Genomic DNA, 26,171 nt, shown 5'->3' with positions numbered 1-26,171 from the left:
GACTGGTGGCCTACCCACAGTGTACCCTACCCCTGGAATAGGCTACAGTCTACCCACAAACCTTGATTGGAATTAGTGTGCATAGAACATGAACAAATAACAATATTAACAAATTCTCTTCAACAACCTTTTTCTATTCAACTATTTCCAACAAGGATAAAGGTAAAGTTTAAATTTAAGGGGAAAGTCTGTCCATAACTAAAAAGCTGTTAACATTATGAAAATCATGTGCAAGTTTGAGTCTATGACATCAAAGAACAGATCTGACATTAATTGTAACTCTCAAAAGTAGTATTTTCTCAACAAAATTCAAGAACAAATCGAACAGACATTATCTAAAAATGCAGGTCCTATGAAGACATTTTTATTTTCTTCCTAACCAATGTTAGTGTTGGGAAGGTGTCGTGACACGGACCCACAACAGGGGGCGTTAATGAACGGACAATGGATAAGCCGAAAGTAACAATTTAATGTTGTGAATCGCACAACGAAATACAGACAATAACAATACTGTGGATTGTCAATTATACACAAGGTGACATGTGGGCAGGCTCGAAGATAGAAGACGTCTGGCGAGAGAAGAGCCGACTAGCATGCCCATTAGAATCCCACACAGCTTCAACCACCAACAGATCTGAAGAACACCGGAGCCGCCAAGCCCTGCACCCCAGGTGGCCACTGTCTTCAGCAGTCAGACCCGGTACTGCTGGCAGAAACAGAAACAGTTAGTGGTGGGTGTGTGAATACACACTCAGCAATCTTACAGTGCTTAGTCCTCCAGGAGGGAAAACCTCCACCTCCAGATACAGAATCACCCGTGCAGCTCCTGTAGGTCTCCTTCCTGGATGGAGTGAGAGACGAAGACCATCGTCCTCTCACTGTCCGCCAATCCAGCCTTCAATAGACCCCGCAGGAACATGGCTGCACACAGACCACTGTTTACAACAATGAATAATCACAGCAGAGAAAATTACCTGAATGGTAGCTGATTTCTCGGCGGGGAGGTGGAGTTGCAGTCCGGTTTTTATGGAGGATGAAGTTGATGAGAGACAGCTGGTGTTGATGATGTGTTACAGCTGTCACTCCAGTAGTTCTGACGCCCTCTTGTGCTTGAAGCCCGCACTCCAAGCAGGGCGCCATCTGGTGGTGGTGGGCCAGCAGTACCTCCTCTTCAGCGGCCCACACAACAGGACCCCCCCCGTCAACGGGCGCCTCCTGGCTTGTCCGGGTGACGGTTGTAGAAATCGGCCAGGAGGGCCGGGTCCAGGATGAAGTCCTCTTCACCCAGGAGCATTCTTCGGGTCCATACCCCTCCCAGTCCACCAGATACTGGAACCCCCGACACGGACGTCCAGGAGCCGACGCACGGTCCATGCCGGCTCCGCGTCGATGATCCGGGCAGGAGGCGGTGCAGGTCCAGGGGTGCAGAGTGGTGCGGTGTGATGGGGTTTGAGACGTGACACGTGAAAAACCGGGTGGATACGCAGTGAAGCTGGCAGCTTTAGCTTCACTGTGGCCGGACTGAGGACCTTGAGGATGGGAAATGGTCCGATAAACTGGTCCTTGAGTTTTTGTGACTCCACTTGCAGCGGGATGTCCTTGGTCGATAACCACACCTCCTGCCCGGGCTGGTATGCAGGGGCCGGGGAACGCCGGCGGTCTGCATGGGCCTTGGCCCTCGTCCGGGCCTTCAACTGGGCAGAACGGGCAGACCCGGCGGCACCTCCTGAGGTGGGCCTGGACCGAGGGCACACCGACCTCCCCCTCCACGAGTGGGAACAATGGGGGCTGGTACCCCAAACACACCTCAAACGGTGAGAGGCCGGTGGCAGACGACACTTGGCTGTTGTGGGCATACTCGATCCAGGCCAGATGGTTGCGCCAGGCCGTCGGGTGCGCGGAGGTCACGCAGCGGAGGGCCTGCTCCAGCTCCTGGTTAGCCCACTCTGCCTGTCCATTTGTCTGAGGGTGATACCCGGACGAGAGACTCACGGTGGCCCCCAGTTCCCTGCAGAAACTCCTCCAGACTTGGGAAGAGAACGAAGTGGGCCGCCTAGGAGAACCGGTCCACTATCGTGAGGATGGTGGTGTTGCCCTGGGACGGCGGGAGGCCCATGATAAAGTCCAGGCCGATGTGGGACCAGGGGCGGTGAGGCACCGGTAGGGGCTGGAGGAGTCCCGAAGTCCTCTTGTGGTCGGCCTTGCCCCTGGCACAGGTGGTACAGGCCTGGCCTCCATAGACGCCCACCAGAAGCGCTGCTGGACCACTGCCATGGTTCTGCGCACCCCAGGATGACAGGAGAGCTTGGAACCATGACAGAAGTCCAAAACCGCAGCTCTGGCCTCTGGTGGGACATACAGTTTGTTCCTCGGACTGGTCCCCGGGTCCGGGTTCCGTGTCAGGGCCTCCCGGACGGTCTTCTCCACGTCCCAGTTGAGGGTGGCCACGACAGTGGACTCGGGGATGATGGTCTCTGTTGGGTCCGACAACTCGGCCTTGGCTTCCTCTTCGTGCACCCGGGACAGGGCATCCGATCCTTGGTTCTTGGTTCCGGGGCAGTCAAAGCGCCCGAAGAACAGTGACCAGCGGGCTTGCCTGGGGTTCAGCCGCTTGGCGGTCCGGATGTACTCCAGGTTCCGATGGTCCGTGAAAACCGTGAAGGGCACCGTCGCTCCCTCCAACAGGTGTCTCCACTCTTCAAGAGCCTCCTTCACTGCCAGGAGTTCCCGATTGCCGACGTCATAATTCCTCTCAGCCGGGGTCAACCTGCGGGAAAAATAGGCACAAGGGTGGAGAACCTTATCGGACTCCCTGCTCTGGGACAGCACGGCTCCTATCCCTGAGTCAGAGGCATCCACTTCAACTATGAACTGGCGATTAGGATCAGGCTGCACCAGAACTGGTGCAGATGAGAACCGGCGTTTCAACTCCCTAAACGCGGCCTCGCACCGATCCGACCAGGTGAAGGGGACTTTAGTGGAGGTCAGGGCAGTCAGGGGGCTCGCTACCTGACTGTAACCCTTAATGAACCTCCTGTAGAAATTTGCAAAACGGAGGAACTGTTGCAGCTTCCTACGGCTTGTTGGTTGGGGCCAATCTCTCACCGCCGCAACCTTGGCCGGATCAGGAACGACGGAGTTGGAGGAGATGATGAACCCCAGGAAGGACAAAGAAGTACGGTGGAACTTGCACTTCTCGCCCTTCACAAACAGCCGGTTCTCCAATAACCGCTGCAGGACCTGACGTACATGCTGGACATGAGTCTCAGGGTCCGGAGAAAAGATCAGTATATCGTTTAGATATACGAAGATAAACCGGTGCAGGAAGTCCCGCAAGACGTCATTAACCAATGCTTGGAACGTCGCGGGGCCGTTAGTGAGGCCGAACGGCATGACCAGGTACTCAAAGTGACCTAAGGGGGTGTTAAATGCCGAATTCCACTCATCTCCCTTCCGGATCCGAACCAGGTGGTACGCATTCCTAAGATCGAGTTTGGTGAATACTTGGGCTCCATGCAGGGGCGTGAACACCGAATCCAACAGAGGTAATGGGTATCGATTACGAACCGTAATCTCGTTCAGCCCTCTGTTATCGATGCATGGACGGAGTCCGCCGTCCTTCTTACCCACAAAAAAGAAACCTGCACCCATCGGGGAGGTGGAGTTCCGGATCAACCCGGCAGCTAAGGAGTCCCGGATGTAGGTCTCCATTGATTCTCGTTCCAGACGTGAGAGGTTGTACAGCCTGCTGGACGGGTACTCAGCGCCCGGGATCAAATCGATGGCGCAATCGTACGGTCGGTGCGGGGGAAGAGTGAGAGCCAGATCTTTGCTGAAGACATCAGCAAGATCATGGTACTCCTCCGGCACCGCCGTCAGATTGGGGGGGACTTTGACCTCCTCATTAGCTGTCACACCGGGTGGAACCGAGGATCCTAAACATTCCCGGTGGCAGGTTTCGCTCCACTGCGTCACAACCCCAGACGGCCAGTCAATCCGGGGATTGTGCTTCACCATCCATGGAAACCCTAAAATCACTCGGGAGGTAGGTAAAACACGATCTCTTCCCTGTGATTCCCAGACACAACCAATGTCACGGGCTGTGTCTGGTGTGTGATTAATGGAAGAAGGGTGCCATCTAGTGCCCGTACCTTCAAAGGTGAAGGCAGAGCCACCAGAGGGAGCCCTACGTCCTTTGCCCATCTGCTGTCCAGCAGATTCCCTTCCGACCCCGTGTCTACTAGTGCTGGGGCGTGAAGGGTTAAATCCTCACTTAGGATCGTGACTGGGATTCGTGCAGATTTACGGGATTTCCCCGTGTGGGTATTGTGACCCACCCTTCGCCCAGTCTCTAAGGACGGGTGCTGCTGTTTTGACCGTTTGGGGCCGTTTCTCTGCGTGTACTCAGTTGAGCTGCAGAGAAAACACTCCCCACGGACCAGCCTCCTCTGTCTCTGATCTGATCGCCTTTTGGCCCTGCTCGTCTCCATAGCAACGGCAGCAGGGGGAGCTGTCGTCACGTGGAGTGCCCTGGCTGTGGAGCGTGGGGAAGACGGCTCCCTTTTGGACTCGGGAGGAAGAGGGACGGCTTGTGCCTGACCACGCCCTTCGTCTCGCTCCCGTCGGTGTTCTGTTAATCGGTTGTCCAACCGTATAACCAGGTCGATAAGCCCATCTAAATCCGGTGGCTCGTCCTTCGCCACCAGGTGCTCCTTAAGGACCAGAGACAGTCCGTTTACAAAGGCGGCATGGAGCGCAACAGCATTCCAGCTGGCTCGCGCTGCCGCGATGCGGAAGTCGACTGCATACTTAGCTGCGCTCCGGCACCCCTGTCTTATCGACAGCAGCATGCTTGAAGCGGTCTCGCCTCTATGAGGGTAAAATGGTAAATGGACTGCATTTATATAGCGCTTTTCATCTGCATCAGATGCTCAAAGCGCTTTACACATCAATGCCTCACATTCACCCTGATGTCAGGCTGCAGCCATGCAAGGCACCCACTACACACCTTGTCCTCTTTTGATGGATTTTATGTAAAACTGGGAAAAATGTAGAATACATGAGAAAATATAAAACAAAATAATGGCTTACATAAGCAATAATAATAACCTTGAGTTCTAAAAAGCAAAATACTGAACACCATAAAGCACAAGATCAGAAAAAAAATATGTAAATGTTCTTAAAAAAAAAGAAAAAAAAAGTGTTTTTCCTCCACTTTCTTTGGAAAGACAAAGAGGCCTGAATATGGAAAGAACTTGAACTCCAGTCCCAGTTGTTAAGTTCTGGGATCTGTTCCAACGTATACAAGAAAAGGATGCAGTCTGCATAAAAAGCACATGGCCAGATACATTTCTATAGAGATGAAAGATTCCAGTCCCCGAGAGATGGCACAAGGCTGACTGTCCCAAAGCAACACACGCAATGAGTATCGCAGTGAAATGTAGAGATCAATCCAAAGACAGAGCCAGGAATTGAAGTTCAAGCTGTTCAACCTGGAGACTGGAAGAGGGCCAAGAGACAGTTTGGTCTTTCCTCAGTCATCCCATTCATCGTCCTCTGCTCCCTCTCCTTCTCCTCCGGGATGCCGAGTGCTGCCTGGTTCCGCCTTGTTGGCCAGAACCTTCTCCGTCCACGATGCTCCAGCATTTTCATCTCCAGCAAAGTTACACTTGGTGACCATGCCTCTGTCCACTTTAGCCAAGGTGAAGATAAAAGGGCCGTTTCCCCGAGTCTTCAGCCGAACGTCCTGGCCTACATCGAGCTCCGTTTTGTCCATTTCTGATTCCGGGTACCAAAAGGCGATGGTCCCGTTTGGTCGGTACTCATCAGTCATCTGAATCAGCTCTGTTTTGTTGACAGTTGTCGCTAGCTGCTCCTCAGACAGACGGTCAGATTCTCCTTTAGCCTCCGTTTTATAGGAGGACATGAGGTGACCGGTGTTGACCTTTTTGGTGTCACTGAAATTCGGTTCGATCTCTTTTCCGCTGGCATCAAACTTCCGCCGATGGATGCGGCTGGGTTTGACGTAGAGCACATAGAAACGAGCCTTCTGACTGCTGACATCACTGATGGCATGTCTGGAAACATCCACCAGTTTTCCTTCGACAAGAACACCATCGCCACTCTCATATGAGGACGGAGACCACACGCAGTCAGTTTTCACGTTATGTACAGGTTTGTTTTGTAAAGACGTGTTGTAATAAATTCGGCTCATTTTCTCCAGAAAAAAAGTGGTCGAAGGGTGGTCGAACACTTGTCTGAACTCCCTCACAAACCCAGCTTATGACGTTAGGAGCCGTGAATTCTGCTCCCAGAGTGCCGTAGCCCAGGCGCGTGCCTCTCCTTGAAGCAAATTTATAACGTAAGCCACCCGGTTAGCGTCTGACGCGTACATGACGGGACGCTGTGAAAAGACGAGCGAGCACTGCATTAAGAAGTCCGCGCATGTCTCGACACAGCCTCCGTACGGCTCCGGAGGGCTTATGTATGCTTCAGGGGACGGTGGGGGGGGTTCGTTGAACGACCAGCGGAATGTCTGTTTCAGGCCTCCGGTCAGCAGGGGGAGGTGCTGCAGCAACGCACTGAGCCTGCGCTTCCACCCGGGCGGTGAGAGCCTCCATCCTCCGATTGAGAATCACATTCCGCTCGGTGACTAAGTCCAACCGAGCAATGAAAGCGGTCAAGATTTGCTGCAGCTCACCTAACACGCCTCCTGCTGACGCCTGTTCACCTCGCTCTGCCATTGGCTGTTCAAGCGATGGTTGACGCCCCTCGGGATCCATGACGCTGGCCGAGAAATCCTGTTGGGAAGGTGTCGTGACACGGACCCACAACAGGGGGCGTTAATGAACGGACAATGGATAAGCCAAAAGTAACAATTTAATGTTGTGAATCGCACAACGAAATACAGACAATAACAATACTGTGGATTGTCAATTATACACAAGGTGACGTGTGGGCAGGCTCGAAGATAGAAGACGTCTGGCGAGAGAAGAGCCGGATCCCACACAGCTTCCACCACCAACGGATCTGAAGAACACCGGAGCCACCAAGCCCTGCGCCCCAGGTGGCCACTGTCTTCAGCAGTCAGACCCGGTACTGCTGGCAGAAACAGAAACAGTTAGTGGTTGGTGTGTGAATACACACCCAGCAATCTTACAGTGCTTAGTCCTCCAGGAGGAAAAACCTCCACCTCCAGATACAGAATCACCCGTGCAGCTCCTGTAGGTCTCCTTCCTGGATGGAGTGAGAGACGAAGACCGTCGTCCTCTCACTGTCCGCCAATCCAGCCTTCAATAGACCCCGCAGGAACACGGCTGCACACAGACCACTGTTTTAAACAATGAATAATCACAGCAGAGAAAATTACCTGAATGGTAGCTGATTTCTCGGCGGGGAGGTGGAGTTGCAGTCCAGCTTTTATGGAGGATGAAGTTGATGAGTGACAGCTGGTGTTGATGATGTGTGACAGCTGTCACTCCAGTAGTTCCGACGCTGTCTCGTGCTTGAAGCCCGCACTCCAAGCAGGGCGCCATCTGGTGGTCGTGGGCCAGCAGTACCTCCTCTTCAGCAGCCCACACAACAGTTAGTTCATTTTCATCTGAGCCAAACTTGAAAATGGGACTGTGTATTTCAGGTGACCAGGCATCTCAGTTTTCCTGGGACTGTACCATATTTCCATCCTTTTGAAGGGCCCCAAATCTTTTTGGGGAAAAAAAAAAACTTAAGCTTTTCTTTTTTTTTTTAAGAATCCCAATTTGTCCCATTTCAGGCATTAATGCTAATGGTTTGCCAAGTCCACCACCTTTAAAAAGGCCCACTGAGACACAGACTGTAACCTGAGCAGCTTACTATATTTTACAGGTGAAATTAGCCAGGTCAGCACGAAGTGATGTAGTAGTTATGGAGTGGCAGTGGAAGTGACTCAATTTGTATAATATTCTTTTCTTAATATGCACACCAAAAATGAGATTGTCTACAACAGCAATCTAAAGTTGTGTATCATAGTATATACAGTGCATCCGGAAAGTAGTCACTTCCTTAACTCAAACTGAAAGCAAATCTCTACAACTTGATATAAATTAATTAAAAATATAAAATCCAGCTACCCGATGAAGTGGTGTGGAGGAGGATTTTCTTAAAAAGAAGACCTGAAACTTCAGCAACAATTTGACAGACGGTACATTTGAGATGAAAGCCTAGATTTGATGTTTTGGTGAAAGAAATTTTTTATTTCTTCATAATTGATGTAAATAAAGTCCAAGACATGTTCATTGACTTGGAAATGTTCATGTTTCCATCCCCTGACTTGTCTAAAGAAAACTGGCAATAAAACTGATTATTGTTTACAGGTTTTATTAAGTTTTAGAGATTTGGTTTCAGTTTAAGTTTGAGGAAGATAATTTTAGAAATTTTTATTCTTTATTTATTTATTTTTGTATTTCTTGTATTTAAAATGGCATAAACAAATTAAAATGTGTGAAATTCCAAGTGTTCCAATACTTTTGGAGGGCACAGTATCCTAACCTTATGATGAGTGTGGTGTTATTACCTTTTTGTTAAAGAATGTTTAATTTTCACTGTTGCTGCACTTTGTGTCAAATCATAGTCATACACAGTATGACTCGGTGTTGTATCTCCACCTTAGATTTGTCTCAGTTCCAAATCTAAGGTGGAACTCTACTAGTATTACTAAGGTACACCTAAATATCTTCTTTTTTTTTTAAAAAAAAAGAGAGAGTAGAGCCACTTAGGTGCCTGGTCTTGAGAACCAGGGATGGTAGGTTCAAAAGCTTTTTTATCCCTTGGGAACTCTCCCTAGCCACCTAAGCGGCTCAAGAATATGGATAGCATGTATATAAGTGACATTTACATGACAATTTATATGACAACATTGAAATACGATAATCTGGCCATATTGTACAGCCCTACTGTCAACTAGCTGAAAACTTTGAATATTAATTTACATCTACATAAAAAAAAATGCTTAAAGTGACAGGGGGTTAAGAGGGCTGTAATTTGGGGGGTCAGCTAAAAAGCAAAAAAAGAAAAATACTTAAAATGGTGTGGAGTATGGGGCAGAGCCCCTCCAGAAGCTGAAAGGCAAAATAAGGAAAATGCTTAAAAAGGCAGGGGGTCTGGGGGGCGGAGCACCCCCTAGAAGCTGAAATGGTTTAGGTCATGCTCATGCTCCCAAGAACCATTCTACTGAAAAAGTCTGAGGGACCTAAAGGAAATGGTTAGATGGCGAGGAGCTTTTCCAGGCATGTGAGAGGCAAATAAAGAAAAATGCTTTAAAAGGCGGTGCTCCGCCCCCCCAGATGCTAAAAGGTTTTTGCCATGCTAATGCTCCCCTGAAGCATTTATTCAAAATAAAGTTTGAAGGACCTAAATGACATGGTGAGATGACAACGTGACAATAACTAAAACCTAAATCCAGAACTCAAGAAGAAAAGCAAAGTGGAACGCAAATGACAAGACCCAGAGACACTAACTGGGGACTGATCACAAAGACTGACACGGGCAGGGGACAGATTACAACACACACCCATAAGGCACAAAGACGACACAAATGACAGGCAAGTGAGGACACACACATACACGTAAAACCAAAGGGGATGCAGCAACAGACCATAACACACTACCCGTACAATACAAGAAAGAACACAAACCATGAACAAAATGCACAGACAGTTTTCTAATTTTAATAAATTTGCAAAAATAAAAAAAATAAAAAAAAACTTTTTTCATGTTGCCATTATGGGTTGACCTGAGTAAAGGAAAAATTAATTTACTCCATTTTGGAGTTGGGCTGTAACATATAATGTGGAAAAAAAATGAAGTACTGTGAGAACTTTCCAGATGTCCTGTACACCAGGTTAGTGCCAATTACAAGTAACAGTGAATGCAGCCCCATGATGCAGGAGCTACCAGGCATGTTCACAATGGTACTGTGTGCAGTCTATGTGCTAATGTCTGGGGTTATAACAACATATTACTACAAAGCCAAAAGGTATCTCTTAACTGAAAACTGTGTTTTGCTAAAGACTGCAGCATGCCTTTCATGGAATTACAGATGCATATTTTATTTCCAAAGGAGATTTAAAGAAGTCAATGAACAGTGAGACCTTGAACACACCACCCTGCACACACATTGAATGACTGCTGCACTCTACTGCCCGCTCCAGTCAATGAAACCCCTCTGCTCCAAAACAGAAAACAATCTGCCTTGTATTTCAATTTTAGCCTTTAATTGTAACGTGGCATCAAAATAACTTTGCAGCCAAATCAACATTCAGACAGAAACAATTTATTTCAATATGCATTTCTGAAATAAAAATCAAAGCCGTATTTAAATTGAAGCAAATATGCATATTGCCCCTATCTGCACAAATTGCATCCAATTATTCACTTTCTTTTAGATCATGACGTGTCCCAGCATAACAAATTTTTGAACATCAAAACTTTCCGGACTGAATTAACTCGGTGTTTCTAAATACCTCCGCTCCTGTTTGTCAGTGGGCTTGTTGATGTCACGGAAGATATTGGACAAGATCCCATCAGTCCAGTCTCGTGTGTCAGGATTGAGAACCCCATAGAGTTCAATGACACTCACAGCTTTGGGGTTTATTGGATATATTTTGGTATGCAATCCTGATCTGATGATAACATAAAATAACAGTTATTATAATGCATCTTCAAAAGATTAATAAGCTATTGTGACATTTGGTGATGTGAAAGGCCACCGACTTGGTCTGAGCTTGACATAAAGTGCTGATTACAAGTGATTTCCCTCCACCTGTTGGGCCCACCACCACTGTAGTGTGCCTGGTCATCATTGTCTCATATATCTGTATGACTTTATCCACCTGAAAGCACAATCAGTGTAAGACATTATCATCAAAAACTCGAATGCGGTCATGAAATTACTGGTGCAAAAACTCAATCATTGCACACCAATAATTCTGTATCTCAAAGATGAAAACTCAATACACAAAGAGATACCTGGGTAGGTATTACGACATATTTGTTCTCTTGCAAGACCTGTTCAACAGCATCACTGAAGCTGGGATAACAAACACGAGGGCAGTCAAGTCCAGGGAAGAGATCTGATATTAGCCCAAGGAACAGAGGTACATCTTCAAACACAAACTTTGGCAGGTTCATATCCCTGAGTGCACGCATCAACACCACATCCTGTGAAGAACAAGCATGAAATTAACAGTGGCAAAAGATCACAATGATTTGCTATAGTCTCATGAATAAATATGTTAATGAGATGAATTAAGATCTATATTAAATTATTTAACTGTGCTCAAATTGTTACTAGGTTTTTGCTTTTAAGTTCCTTCATCCAACTATTTTTTAATAAACTATACTGTACAAGTATTTGTAAGGTATATTTTACTGCTCCCATGCCTACTGTTGTCATCATTTACTACAGCAACAAAGGCTGACATAAATAATACGTCAGACTTTTTTTCCTCATTACAACACTTTCCTATCACACCTGCAAAGGTGGAATTTATTGCCAAAAACAGTAATGCTACCAGTGGCCTTAGTGGCTAGCATTGCTGCCTTACAGCAAGAAGGTTGTGGGATCCCACCTGGGGCCTTTTTGTGTGGAGTTTGCATGCTCTCCCCGTGTTTACATGGATTCTCTCCAGGTGCTCTGGCTTCTTCCCACATCCAAAGACATAGAGGTTAGGTGGACTGGAAACTTTAAATTGACCATAGGGGAGGTGATGGTCTAGTGGTTAAAGCGTTGGGCTTGAGACCAGAGGATCCTCGGTTCAAATGCCAGCCTGACCGGAAAATCACTAAGGGCCCTTGGGCAAGGTCCTTAGTTGCTCCCAGTGCGTAGTGGGTGACTGCATGGCAGCAGCCTCACATCGGGGTGAATGTGAGGCATTGATGTGTAAAGCGCGTTGAGCGTCTGATGCAGATGGAAAAGCGCTCTATAAATGCAGTCCATTTACCATTTTATTTACCGTAGGTGTGCGTGTGGGTGTGAATGTGTTTGTCTGTCTATCTGTGGCCCTGCGATAAACTGGTGTCCTGGCAATGGTGTACCTTGCCTTGGACCCTATGACTGATAGGATAGGCACCCCCCCCCAACCCCACCCCGTGACCCTTAATTGGAGTAAGTGGGTTTTAGTGAATGAACAAATTTATTATCATTATTATTATGGAATTAAAAAAATATACCTCATGTATTCACTTTAGCTGGAAGCGATTTGTGTTGACATGTCAATAAAAAAGAGGGTCAGGAAGTGGCATCAAATGCTACTTTTATTATAATTCTGGGATGTCTAAAACTTTTGGACAATACTTGTTGTGTTGCCTTAGTCTGCTTTCTTCCCCCTGCCATCCTGTTCCTCCAGGTGTCGTGTCACAGAGCTGATTTGGCACACCTGTCTGTAATTACCTGCTTCAGTATTTAAACTCCAGTTCTGCCACTGCACAGACACCAGAAACTCAGCTCAGCTTCGTGGCACCTGGCCTCCCTGCTCTGGTGCCTTCTCTGCAAATTCATTGCAATATTCTGTCTGTTTGTTTGTACAATAATCTGTTCTTGCTTTCACATTCTGTTCGAGGATTTTTGGGTCCAAATCACTTATTGGGTTAGCCATAACAGTGCTGTACACCAGTGTTTCCCAATCCTGGTCCTTGGGACCCAAAGTACTGAACATTTACATACAGTACATTTCAAATCAAAGCAGATCAGCTAAGTTAGGTTTGTTCAGCTTATCAACAGTTGGCAGAGAAAAGGCAGGTGGACCACTGACTTCCTGCTTAACAGAAGGCAACACCTGAAGCTGGGGAGCATGTCTCCAACACACGGTTCATCAGTACCAGATCCTCCCAAGGCTGCATTCTTTCCCCTCTACTCTTCTCCCTGTACACCAACAGCTGCACCTCTAGCCACCAGTCTGTAAAGCTCCTGAAGTTCACGGACAATACAACCCTTATTTGACTCATCTCTGATGGGCACAAGTCTGCATACAGACGGGAGATCGATCACCTAGTGTCCTGGTGCAAACAGAACAATCTGGAGCTCAATGCCCTCAAGACAGTGGAGATGGTTGTTGACTTCAGAAAGAACCCACTCCCAGCCAACCCCATCACCCCGTATGACTCCCCAGTTACTATTGTAGAGTCCTTCCGCTACCTGGAGATCACCATCATCCAGGACCTCAAATACGAGCTGAACGCCAGCTCTCTCACCAAAAGAGCACAACAGAGGATGTACTTTCTGCGGCAGCTAACAAAGTTCAACCTGCAAAAAATAATAATGGTGAACTTATACACTGCCATCAAGCCCATCATTTCTTCCTCCATCACCATCTGGTACGCTGCTGCTGCTGCTAAGGACAGGGGCAGACTGCATCGTCCACACAACAGAGAAGGTGATCAACTGCAATCTTCCATCCCTTCAGGACCTGTACACCCCCCAGGGCCCTGAGGCGAGCTAGGAAGATATAGTGGCCAACCCTTCGCACCCATGACACAACGTTTTTGCTACCCTCTCCTCTGGCAGACGGCTGAGGTCCATCAGGACTAAAACTTCAAGACACAAAACAGCTTCTTTCCATCTGCAGCTATAATGCCAGAGACCTCCATTTACCCTGCCCCCCCCCCCCCCCACTCCCACATAGTACAGATTGACCATTCCTGTACTGTTCATCTGCATGCCTGCACAGCCCCATTCCACTATATCTATTAGACAATAAATCTAGCTTTGCCCATTTGCCTATTTGACTCTTTTAATTCTTACAGAAGTATTTTCTTTTATTGTTGTTGATGCACCAATGACACCAGATCAGATTCCTTGTATGGAGGAACTTACTTGGCAATAAATTCAATTCTAATTCACCTTTATTAAATACACCCTTTAATTCATGTAAATCTTTGCATATTTCAAAGATTGTGATGATGATTCTGTCTGATCCAGCCCTCAATGCATGTTACGGACGGACGGACGGACGGACGGACGGACGGACGGACGGACGGACGGACGGACGGACAGACAGACAGACAGACAGACAGACAGACAGACAGACAGACAGACAGACAGACAGACAGATAGATAGATAGATAGATAGATAGATAGATAGATAGATAGATAGATAGATAGATAGATAGATAGATAAATTATACATTTCTACTAAATGACTGGAATGGAGTTGTACAAACATCCAAAAAGGTCCCTTGGTCTCTACCTCATTGAGATTTTGTGAACGTCTCTTCAAGTCTCCTGCCATCACCAGGACAGATTTCAAAGCTCGAAGGCCAAAGTCATAATGAGACTGCTTGGACAGCTGCTCACGGGCTAGCTTGTACAACACTGTCATCTTCTTTGCCAGCACCTGAATTGAATACGAGTGTCGAGAAAAACCCCAAAAATTAATATTAACAGAGGTTTTGATTACTGCATAACCCTCATAACACTGGGTCACAAAAATACAACCCTAAATTTTAAAAAAAGATAGAACCGAATGGAAAATAATATAAATAAAGCAGAAACACAGTGATCCTTACATTTAGTTTGACTTTTATTTCATTGCAGAAAGTATGAACCCACGATATTGTATGTTTTGTGTGGACAACTTCATGTCACTTGTTAATACACATCCATTTCTGGTTTTAAAGCTGTTGCAACACACTGCAAACAAGTTGGGATGCAAAAGCATTTACCACTTCGTAATGCTGGCATTCCTTCTGGCAACACTTAAGATGTTTTGGCATTGAGGATACCAAGCAATGAAGCATTTCAGGTGTTATTTTGTTCCATTGTTCCTGTAAACATGTTTTAAGGTGTGTCACAGCATGGGGTTATTGTTGCATTTTTTTTTTCATTTCAAAATTGCCCATACATTCTCTAATTGGTACAGGTCAGGACCACAGGCAGGCCAGTCCAGCACCCATACCTTCTTCTTTCACAGCCATTCCTTTGTAATGTGTGCAGGATGTGGTTTTACATTATCTTATTGAAAAATTAATGGACAGCCATGGAAAAGATGTCAACTTGAAGGCAGCATGTGTTGCTCTAAAATGTCAATGTGCTTTTCTGCCTTAATGCCAAGGGCACTAAAATAACAGCGTATCGTGGCAGATCCTGGCTTTTGGATTTGTTGGTAATAACAGTCTGAATGGCTCTTTTTGTCTTTGATGCAGAGCACACAATGTCCATTTCTTCCAAAAAAAGATCTGAAATATAAGTTTCCATTATGTGATGGACCAACCCAACTTTTCTGTGCCTCCAAGCACAGAAAAGTCAAAGCCACTTCCGGTCAAGGTCAACATAAGGCTTCCTTTTGCAAAGTAAAGTTTTCAGTGGCATTTGCAAATGTAACTTCACATTGTAGATTGTCAAAGTCAAACATTTAATAAAATTATGCACTGTAGAGGGAGCAATATGCAAATCCCTTCCCATCTTTCTTTGAGGAACACTGCTTGTAAACATTTCAATAATGTTCTCATGCATATGTTGATAAACTGGACATCCTCTGCCCGTCATTGCTCCTCAAAGACTCTGCCTTTGGGGGATACTGCTTCGGCACCCAATCAAGATCACAATCACTTGTTGGCATTGCCTGTTTTAAATAATGCCATTATTTAAATTTTTAAGCTCATTACTATCTCTAAATTGCCCCAGTCCCAATGTATTGCAGGTCCTACATAAATGCAAAAATGTTATGGCCCTTGATTAACAAATCTACTCAGGTTCATGAGTGGGTGCCAGCATTCTGAAATCAACTCCTCTCACACTTTTAGGAGAAATTTTGTGAAAACGTCATACAAATCCTTGTTATAGGTTGGTAATACGCATATTATCATATTGTTTGAGTTGGGCCATTTTACCAGAGTTATAGCCCTTGATTAACAAATCTACACTCCCGTCAGGTTCATGAGTGGGTGCCTGCATTCTGAAATCAACAATTCTCACATTTTTTAGTAGGAATTTTAGGAAACTTGGTACAATTTATAAGTTGGTAATACGCATATTGTAATATTGTATAAGATTGACAAATTTTGGCAGAGGTATGGCCCTTGATTAACAAACCTAGACACTGGCAGTTTCAAGAGTGTCTGCATTCTGAAATCATCTGTCATCAACTGAGAAGATCACAGGCACCACCCCCCTCCCCTCCAAGGCATATACGAGGTCTATTAGAAAAGTATCCGACCTTATTATTTTTTTCAAAAACCATATGGATTTGAATCACGTGTGATTGCGTCAGCGAAGCTTGAACCTTCGTGCGCATGCGTGAGTTTTTTCACGCCTGTCGGTTGCGTCATTCGCCTGTGAGCAGGCTTTGAGTGAGGAGTGGTCCACCCCTCTCGTCATTCTTTTCATTGTTTAGGAATGGCTCAGAGACTGCCGCTTTGCTTGATCAAAATTTTTTCAGAAACTGTGAGGGACATCAAAGTGGACACCATTCGAGAAATTCAGATGGTTTTTGGTGAAAATTTTATGGGCTTCAAAGAGATTACGGAGGGTTACTATCGCTTTAAGGACGGCCCAGAGCGACTGGTGGTGCGCCACGCTCCGAAGCCGCCATCGACAGGCTGAGTGACCATTTCATTTCTAAACGGATGGACGTATGGATCCGTGACCATCGTGTGCAATTTCTCTGGTTATCACAAGAGCTGGACATCAACCATTTTCTGGCAGATTTCACTTTTAACAAGAGATTTTGTCATGGAAAGCCGAGCGGAGGCTTCGCGCGTCACGATGGATTCGCTACTGGAGCGAGACAAAACCACCTCCGTTTTGGTCTCACAGGACGGCTTTGAGATGGCGTTCAGACAGCTGTCGGTGGTTTTTCCATCGAGTGATTATCCGAGAAATTGTGGATGTACCTGGACATGCCAGAACATGTCCTGTGAGGCTTCATCATGGCGTTGCTTTGCACCATGCGACACCACCGCGACGCGCAAAATTCCTCCGCATGTCTGTCTCAATGTGCCGAAAAAGTGCTGATGTCCACGTCTTTTCACAATTCCTGTGCTAACCAGATGACATCCCGGATAAAACACAGCGTCCAGTTTGGAAATGAACGGCACATTCCACTGTTACAGGAGTTTTTGTCATGGAAAGAGGAGCGGAGGCTTCGCGGCAGTGCCACATGGCGCACAGCAACTCCGTGATGAAGCCTCACAGGACATGTTCTGGCATGTGCAGGCACATCCACAATTTCTCGGATAATCACTCGATGGAAAAACCACCGACAGCTGTCTGAACACCATCTCAAAGCCGTCCTGTGAGACCAAAACGGCGGTGGTTTTGTCTCGCTCCAGTAGCGAATCCATCATGACGCGCGAAGCCTCCGCTCGGCTTTCCATGACAAAATCTCTTGTTAAAAGTGAAATCTGCCAGAAAATGGTTGATGTCCAGCTCTTGCGATAAGCAGAGAAATTGCACACGATGGTCACGGATCCATACAGCCATCCATTTAGAAATGAAATGGTCGCTCAGCCTGTCGATGGCGGCTTCGGAGCGCGGCGCACCACCAGTCGCTCTGGGCCGTCCTTAAAGCGACAGTAACACTCCGTAATCTCTTTGAAGCCCATAAAATTTTCACCAAAAACCATCTGAATTTCTCGAATGGTGTCCACTTTGATGTCCCTCACAGTTTCTGAAAAAATTTTGATCAGGCAAAGCGGCAGTTTCTGAGCCATTCCTAAACAATGAAAAAAACGACGAGAGGGGTGGACCACTCCTCACTCAAAGCCTGCTCACAGGTGAATGACGCAACCGACAGGCGTGAAAAAACTCACGCATGCGCACGAAGGTTCAAGCTTGGCTGACGCAATAACACGTGATTCAAATCCATATGGTTTTTGAAAAAATAATAAGGTCGGATACTTTTCTAATAGACCTCGTATTGTACCCGCCTCACCCGCAAGGCCATCCACATTGCAGGAGATCCCACCCCATTCAGTAACACGCTACCGGCTTGATGGTGCAAGGATAATGTTTGTGGTTGACCTTATTATGAATGAGCTTACTTTTCCCACCCAGTGTAGTAAAGTAATAACACCTGAGATGAAGGTCATTACTGGTCAATCTTTGTTCCTACTCTCACCCCTATGGTCATGAGAGTTGGGTCATGACTGAAAGAACTAGATCATGGGTACAAGCGGCTGAAATGGGTTTCCTCAGGAGAGTGGCTGGTGTCTCCCTTAGAGATAGGATGAGAAGTTCGGTCATCCGTGGGGAACTCGAAGTAGAGTCGCTGCTCCTTTGTGTTGAAAGGAGCCAGCTGAGGTTGTTCGGGCATCTGGTAAGGATGCCTAGTGAGCGCCTCTCTAGGGAGGTGTTCCAGGCACGTCCATCTGGGAGAAGATCTCGGGGAAGACCCAGGACTAGGTGGAGAGATTATATCTCCACGCTGGCCTCGGAACGCCTCAGGATCCCCCAGTCAGAGGTGGTCAATGTAGCATGGGAAAGGGAAGTCTGGGTCCCCTGCTGGAGCTGTTGCCCCTGCAACCGAACCCGGAAAAGCGGTTGAAGATGAGTGAGTGTATATTCTTATCTTATACTTGTACATAGAGATTTTCATTGCAGTGTCCTGTAGGATTTTATGCTTATAACTATTTATACCTTTTGATTATTTTTTTTACTTTATCTGTTTGCATTGACATAAGAGAAGCTCTCTCCAATGTCACTGTACATTTTGTAATATGACAATATGGGGCATTCTATTCTATTCTAAACTCTATAACATTCATACAATTGTTAATATCAAAGTAAGCGATGTCACCAGCCATAGCCTAAACTCACCTGTGTGAAAAAAAAAAAACTGCTTGTGTGCTGCAATCTCTGCTTTTGCTTTGGATTATAGCATGTACCAGCGCGTCTCACACTTCCTGCTTGTACGCAACTACCAGCATGTAGAGGAGACATAACAATAAGCTAATCAATGTAACTAGCGCGTTGCCCGTGAGGATCCACCAACTCTAGATTGGGTAGTGTTGATAAAATAGGTAGCTGACATTTTTCACAGGTAGTAATAAATTATGCAAAGTTGGAATGGTGTGTGAGTCCAGAATGTTTTTAGAATCTTAGACCTCAACAGGTTTTAGGAGAACTCAACCCATTTTTTCCTGTTAATTACATAATGTTTTTATTATAATTTACTGTCTTAATGTATTTATAAATTATTTAAGTTCTTGTCAACATATACACACTATTATTATCATTATCATCGTTATTACTATTGTCAGTATTATTAATACTGTTATTTTATTTTATTATTACTTCTATTTTGTCATTTGATTTTTAAATGGACCACAATAGGAATAAGTGTTTTCTTGTGTCATGCATGTATTTGTAACATATTTGCAATTATATTATGTACTTACATTGAACTCACTAAATAAACTCACGCATGCACACACGGTTTTAATATATAGATTATCGGCATGTGAATGAGGTACATACATACATATTCAAGCTGTGTAACAATTCATTTAATTTTGCTAAGTTTCATCATCATGGCATTAAATTATTTTCACAATTACACATTTCTTAATACAGTCCAGGGGCCTTGCGTACAAAGCATGTATATGCACAAAAATGTGGCATATATCCTTCTCAGATGTATCAAAAGTGAAATGATTGTGGAAATGTGCAGTGCCTAACACAAAAATCCTGACTGGTGTACGGACACTTCTACAGCTATTGTTCCTCTGGCGACAGAGGTGATGTAGAGGTGATGTTGGGAACTGTTAATAGTGCGAAAACAAGAAGCCATCAGAGTGATGTGCACACCAGAGAAACATTTATGAACAATTAACACACCCACATGTTTGCAATTATATGGGTGGACATAAAAGCATGCGCAAAGTGATGCATAAAATGGTATTAACAATGGCTACATTAGCATTGCTAGAGGACTTTGTAAAGGGTTCAATCCAACGTGAGCATGTATTCAGGGAACGTGAACCAAGGCCACTGTTTCTGGAGTTGCGCACAGAACTGCGACCGGCCCAGAGTGCAATACACCAAGGAGCCAGGGGCACTTTGCACTTCCCGGCAACAGGGACATTCGGGAGCTCACCAATAGGTCAGGAGTGTGCCTGTCAACCTTGCGCGCCGAGCCATGCCAACTGTGTGGAACGCAATCATCTGAATGTCATCCAGGTATATCACATTCCAACATTAAAGTGCACTTTGCAGCAAGAGCCGGTTTTCCTAATGTAGTCAAACTACTGACTCCATACATATTGTGCATGGTGCGCAATTTGTTTAAATGTCCTGAATGAAAACCAGTGTGGGCACGTGTCACTGGCCCTGCTGGTTAAACTTCACCTTGGGTGAAACTTCGCCGGCGAAACTTCACAGCTATGTGTACTGTGAGCAGCCTATTGTATGTGTTGTGAAAGTGTTGTGACACGGACCCACAACAGGGGGCGTAAATGAACGGACAATGGATAAGCCAAAATTAACAATTTAATGTTGTGAATCACACAACGACGTACAGACAATAACAATATAGTGACTGTCAATCATACACCAGGTGACGTGTGGGCAGGCTCGACGATAGAAGACGCCTGCCGAGAGAAGAGCCAGATCCACACAGCTTCCACTGCCAACAGAGCTGAAGAACACCGGAGCCGCCAAGCCCTGCGCCCTAGGTGGCCGCTGTCTTCAGCAGTCAGAACCGGTACTGCTGGCAGAGAACAGAGACAGTCCTGATGAGTGTGAGGTCGCACACTCAGTAATCCCACAGTCTGTATTCAGTAAGGAGGGAGCACCTCCACCTCCAATCACACACTCGTGCAGCTCCTGTCTAACCACTTATCTGGTTGGGGTGTGAAGCGAAGCCGTCGCTGATCACACCAAATGCCAATCCCACAGATAAGGACACACCACAGGAAAACGGCTGCAAAGAAGTTCAGATTATTACTCAATGTTTTGAGTCAGCAGAGAAAATTACCTGATTGGTAGTTGATTTCTCGGCGAGGAGGTGGAGTCGCAGTCCGGCCTTTATGGAGATGGTGATGAGTTGGCTGAGTGACAGCTGGTGCTGATGAAGAGTGACAGCTGTCACTCCCAGTGGCTCCGGCGCCCTCTCGTGCTTGAAGCCCGCACTCCAAGCAGGGCGCCATCTGGTGGTGGTGGGCCAGCAGTACCTCCTCTTCAGCGGCCCACACAACAGGACCCCCCCCTCAACGGGCGCCTCCTGGCGCCCGACCAGGCTTGTCCGGGTGCCGCCGGTAGAAGTCGGCCAGGAGGGCCGAGTCCAGGATGAAGCTCCTCTTCACCCAGGAGCGTTCTTCGGGTCCATACCCCTCCCAGTCCACCAGATACTGGAACCCCCGGCCCTTTCGACGGACATCCAGGAGTCTGCGCACGGTCCAGGCAGGCTCTCCATCTATGATCCGCGCAGGAGGCGGCGCTGGTACGGGGGTGCAGAGAGTCAACGTGTGGTAGGGTTTGATCCTTGAGGTATGGAACACTGGATGAATCCGGACTGAGGACTTTGGTTATGGCAAAAGGTCCTATGTACCTGTCCTTGAGCTTCTGGGATTCCACCTGCAGGGGGATGTCCTTTGTGGATAGCCAAACCTCCTGCCTGGGCTGGTATGCAGGGGCCGGGGAACGCCGGCGGTCTGCATGGGCTTTAGCCCTCGTCCGGGCTCTGAGCAGGGCAGAGCGGGCGGTACGCCACACCCGACGGCACTTCCTCAGATGGGCATGGACCGAGGGCACCCCGACCTCTCCCTCCACTAGCGGAAACAATGGGGGCTGGTACCCAAAACACACCTCAAATGGGGAGAGGCCGGTGGCAGATGAAACTTGGCTATTATGAGCGTACTCGATCCAGGCCAGATGGTCACTCCAGGCCGTCGGGTGCGCGGAGGTCACGCAGCGGAGGGCCTGCTCCAGTTCCTGGTTCGTCCGCTCTGCCTGCCCGTTCGTCTGGGGGTGGTACCCAGATGAGAGACTGACGGTGGCCCCCAGTTCCCTGCAGAAACTCCTCCAGACCTGGGAGGAGAACTGAGGACCACGATCCGAGACAATGTCTGCTGGAATCCCATGCAGACGCACGACGTGGTGGACCAGGAGGTCTGCAGTCTCCTGGGCCGTCGGGAGCTTCGGGAGGGCCACGAAGTGGGCCGCCTTGGAGAACCGGTCCACTATCGTTAAGATGGTGGTGTTGCCCTGGGACGGCGGGAGGCCCGTGACAAAGTCCAGGCCAATATGAGACCAGGGGCGACGAGGCACGGGCAGAGGCTGGAGGAGGCCTTGGGCCTTGTGGTGGTTGGCTTTGCCCCTGGCACAGGTGGTGCAGGCCTGGACATATTCCCAGACGTCGGCTTCCATAGACACCCACCAGAAGCGCTGCCGGACCACTGCCACGGTCCTTTGCACCCCTGGATGACAGGAGAGCTTGGAACCGTGACAGAAGTCAAGGACCGCAGCCCTGGTCTCTGGTGGGACGTACAGCTTGTCCTTCGGACCTGTCCCCGGGTCCGGGCTCCGTGTCAGGGCCTCCCGGACAGTCTTCTCCACGTCCCAGGTGAGGGTGGCCACGACAGTGGACTCGGGGATGATGGTGTCAGGGGGGTCTGACGGCTTGGTCTTGACCTCCTCTTCATGCACCCGGGACAGGGCGTCAGACCGTTGGTTCTTTGTCCCGGGGCGGTAGGTGATCTGGAAGTCAAAACGCCCGAAGAACAGTGACCAGCGGGCTTGCCTGGGGTTCAGACGCTTCGCGGTCCGGATGTACTCCAGGTTCCGATGGTCCGTGAAAACCGTAAATGGTACCGATGCTCCCTCCAACAGGTGTCTCCACTCCTCAAGAGCCTCCTTCACCGCAAGAAGTTCCCGATTGCCGACGTCATAGTTCCGTTCAGCTGGGGTCAACCTGCGGGAAAAGTAGGCACATGGATGGAGAACCTTGTCGGACTCCCCGCTCTGGGACAGCACGGCTCCTATCCCTGAGTCAGAGGCATCCACTTCAACAACAAACTGGCGCTTGGGATCGGGCTGCACCAGAACCGGTGCAGTTGAGAACCGGCGTTTCAACTCCCTAAACGCGGCTTCGCACCGATCCGACCAGGATCAGGGGACTTTTGTGGAGGTCAGGGCTGTCAGGGGGCTAACTACCTGACTGTAGTCCTTGATGAACCTCCGGTAGAAATTTGCAAAACCGAGGAACTGTTGTAGTTTCCTACGGTTCGTTGGTTGGGGCCAATCTCTCAAAGCCGCAACCTTGGCCGGATCAGGGGCGACGGAGTTGGAGGAGATTATGAACCCCAGGAAAGACAAAGAAGTGCAGTGGAACTCACACTTCTCGCCCTTCACAAACAGCCGGTTCTCCAACAACCGCTGTAGGACCTGATGTACATGCTTGACATGGGTCTCAGGATCCGGAGAAAAGATGAGTATATCGTCTAGATATACGCAGACAAACCGATGCAGGAAGTCCCGCAAGACGTCATTAACCAATGCTTGGAACGTCGCGGGCGCACTGGTGAGGCCGAACGGCATGACCAGGTACTCAAAGTGACCGAACGGGGTGTTGAATGCCGTCTTCCACTCGTCTCCCTCCCGGATCCGAACCAGGTGATAAGCATTCCTAAGATCCAATTTCGTGAAAATTTGGGCTCCATGCAGGGGCGTGAACACTGAATCCAACAGAGGTAACGGGTATCGGTTGCGAACCGTGATCTCGTTCAGCCCTCTGTAATCAATGCATGGACGGAGTCCGCCGTCCTTCTTGCCCACAAAAAAGAAACCAGCACCCATCGGGGAGGTGGAGTTTCGGATCAACCCGGCAGCTAACGAGTCCCGGATGTAGGTCTCCATTGATTCGCGTTCCGGACGTGAGAGGTTGTACAGCCTGCTGGATGGGTACTCAGCGCCCGGTATCAAATCAATGGCACAATCGTACGGACGGTGCGGGGGCAGCGTGAGTGCCAGATCCTTGCTGAAGACGTCAGCAAGGTCATGGTATTCGGCTGGCACCGCCGCCAGATTGGGGGGGACTAAAACCTCCTCCTTAGCTGTCACACCAGGGTGGAACCGAGGATCCTAAACACTCCCGGTGGCAGGTTTCGCTCCACTGAACCACAGCCCCAGACGGCCAATCAATCCGGGGATTGTGTTTTAACACCCATGGAAAACCCAAAATTACTCGGGAGGTAGAAGGTGTTACATAAAACACAATCTCCTCCCTGTGATTCCCAGACACCACCAATGTCACTGGCTGTGTCTGGTGTGTGATTATTGGAAGAAGGGTGCCATCTAGCGCCCGCACCGACAATGGTGACGGTAAGGCCACTAGAGGGAGCCCAACCTCCTTTGCCCATCTGCTATCCAGCAGATTCCCCTCCGACCCCGTGTCCACCAGTGCTGGAGCATGAAGGGTTAGATCCCCACTCAGGATCGTGACTGGGATTCGTGCAGATCGTCGGGGGTTCCCCACGTGGGTGTTGTGACCCACCCTTAGCCCAGTCTCTAAGGACGAGTGCAGCTGTTTTGACCGTTTGGGGCATTCTCTCTGTGTGTGCTCGGTAGAGCTGCAGAGAAAACACTCTCCACGGATCAGCCTCCTTTGTCTCTGATCTGATTGTTTTTTGGCCCTGCTCGTTTCCATAGCAACTTCAGCAGGGGGAGCTGTTGTCACATGGAGAGCCCTGGCAGTGGAGCGTGGGGAAGTCGGCTTCTTTTCGGTCCCGGGAGGAAGAGGGACGGCTTGTGCCTGACCACGCCCCTCGTCTCGCTCCCGTCGGTGTTCCGTTAATCGGTTGTCTAACCGTATAACCAGGTCGATAAGCCCATCTAAATCCCACGGCTCGTCCTTCGCCACCAGGTGCTCCTTAAGGACCAGAGACAGTCCATTTACAAAGGCGGCGCGGAGCGCAACAGCATTCCAGCCGGCTCACGCTGCCGCGATGCGGAAGTCGACTGCATACTTTGCTGCGCTCCGACGCCCCTGCCGTATCGACAGCAGCACACTTGAAGCGGTCTCGCCTCTATGAGGGTGGTCGAACACCTGTCGGAACTCCCTCACAAACTCAGTATAAACCATTAGGAGCCGTGAATTCTGCTCCCAAAGCGCCGTAGCCCAGGCGCGTGCCTCTCCTCGAAGCAAATTGATCACATAAGCCACCCGGCTGGCGTCTGCTGCGTACATGACGGGATGCTGTGAAAAGACGAGCGAGCACTGCATCAAGAAGTCCGCGCACGTCTCCACACAGCCTCCGTACGGCTCCGGAGGGCTTATGTATGCTTCAGGGGAAGGTGGGGGGGTTCGTTGAACGACCAGCGGAATGTCTGTTTCTGGCACACAGTCAGCAGGAGGAGGTGCTGCAGCAGTGCCCTGAGCACGCGCTTCCACCTGGGCGGTGAGAGCCTCCATCCTACGATTGAGAACACTGCTCTGCTCGGTAACTAAGTCCAACCGAGCGGTAAAGGCGGTTAAGATGTGCTGCAGCTCACCCAACACGCCTCCTGCTGGCGCCTGTGCACCTCGCTCTTCCAATGGCTGTTCAAGCGATGGTTGACGCCCCTCAGGATCCATGACGCTGGCCGAGAAATCCTGTTGTGAAAGTGTCGTGACACGGACCCACAACAGGGGGCGTAAATGAACGGACAATGGATAAGCCAAAAGTAACAATTTAATGTTGTGAATCACACAACGACGTACAGACAATAACAATATAGTGACTGTCAATCATACACCAGGTGACGTGTGGGCAGGCTTGACGATAGAAGACGCCTGGCGAGAGAAGAGCCAGATCCACACAGCTTCCACTGCCAACGGAGCTGAAGAACACCGGAGCCGCCAAGCCCTGCGCCCTAGGTGGCCGCTGTCTTCAGCAGTCAGACCCGGTACTGCTGGCAGAGAACAGAGACAGTCCTGATGAGTGTGAGGTCGCACACTCAGTAATCCCACAGTCTGTATTCAGTAAGGAGGGAGCACCTCCACCTCCAATCACACACTCGTGCAGCTCCTGTCTAACCACTTATCTGGTTGGGGTGTGAAGCGAAGCCGTCGCTGATCACACCAAACGCCAATCCCACAGATAAAGACACACCACAGGAAAACGGCTGCAAAGAAGTTCAGATTATTACTCAATGTTTTGAGTCAGCAGAGAAAATTACCTGATTGGTAGTTGATTTCTCGGCGAGGAGGTGGAGTCGCAGT

General features: G+C 48.5%; 2 protein-coding genes across 2 annotated transcripts in view; both read right to left on the bottom strand.

Annotated features, from left to right (window-relative positions):
- Positions 1–26,171, bottom strand: part of dnah10 (dynein axonemal heavy chain 10) — a 215,545-nt gene that overhangs the window by 106,595 nt on the left and 82,779 nt on the right. The window contains 4 exon segments of the mRNA XM_034187486.1: positions 10,500–10,658; positions 10,750–10,868; positions 11,005–11,196; positions 14,223–14,369. Coding sequence (XP_034043377.1) covers positions 10,500–10,658; positions 10,750–10,868; positions 11,005–11,196; positions 14,223–14,369 — 617 coding nt within the window.
- On the bottom strand, positions 5,446–6,229 carry LOC117525593 (arpin-like). Its single transcript, XM_034187483.1, has one exon. It carries the CDS (start codon positions 6,212–6,214, stop codon positions 5,534–5,536), a length of 681 nt encoding a protein of 226 aa, XP_034043374.1. The 5' UTR covers positions 6,215–6,229; the 3' UTR covers positions 5,446–5,533.

The sequence above is a fragment of the Thalassophryne amazonica genome, chromosome 15 (genome assembly GCF_902500255.1).
Source record: "Thalassophryne amazonica chromosome 15, fThaAma1.1, whole genome shotgun sequence".
NCBI classification, from domain to species: Eukaryota; Metazoa; Chordata; class Actinopteri; order Batrachoidiformes; family Batrachoididae; genus Thalassophryne; species Thalassophryne amazonica.
The sequence above is the reverse complement of the archived record's forward strand: the minus strand, read 5'-3'. Positions and strand labels throughout refer to the sequence as shown.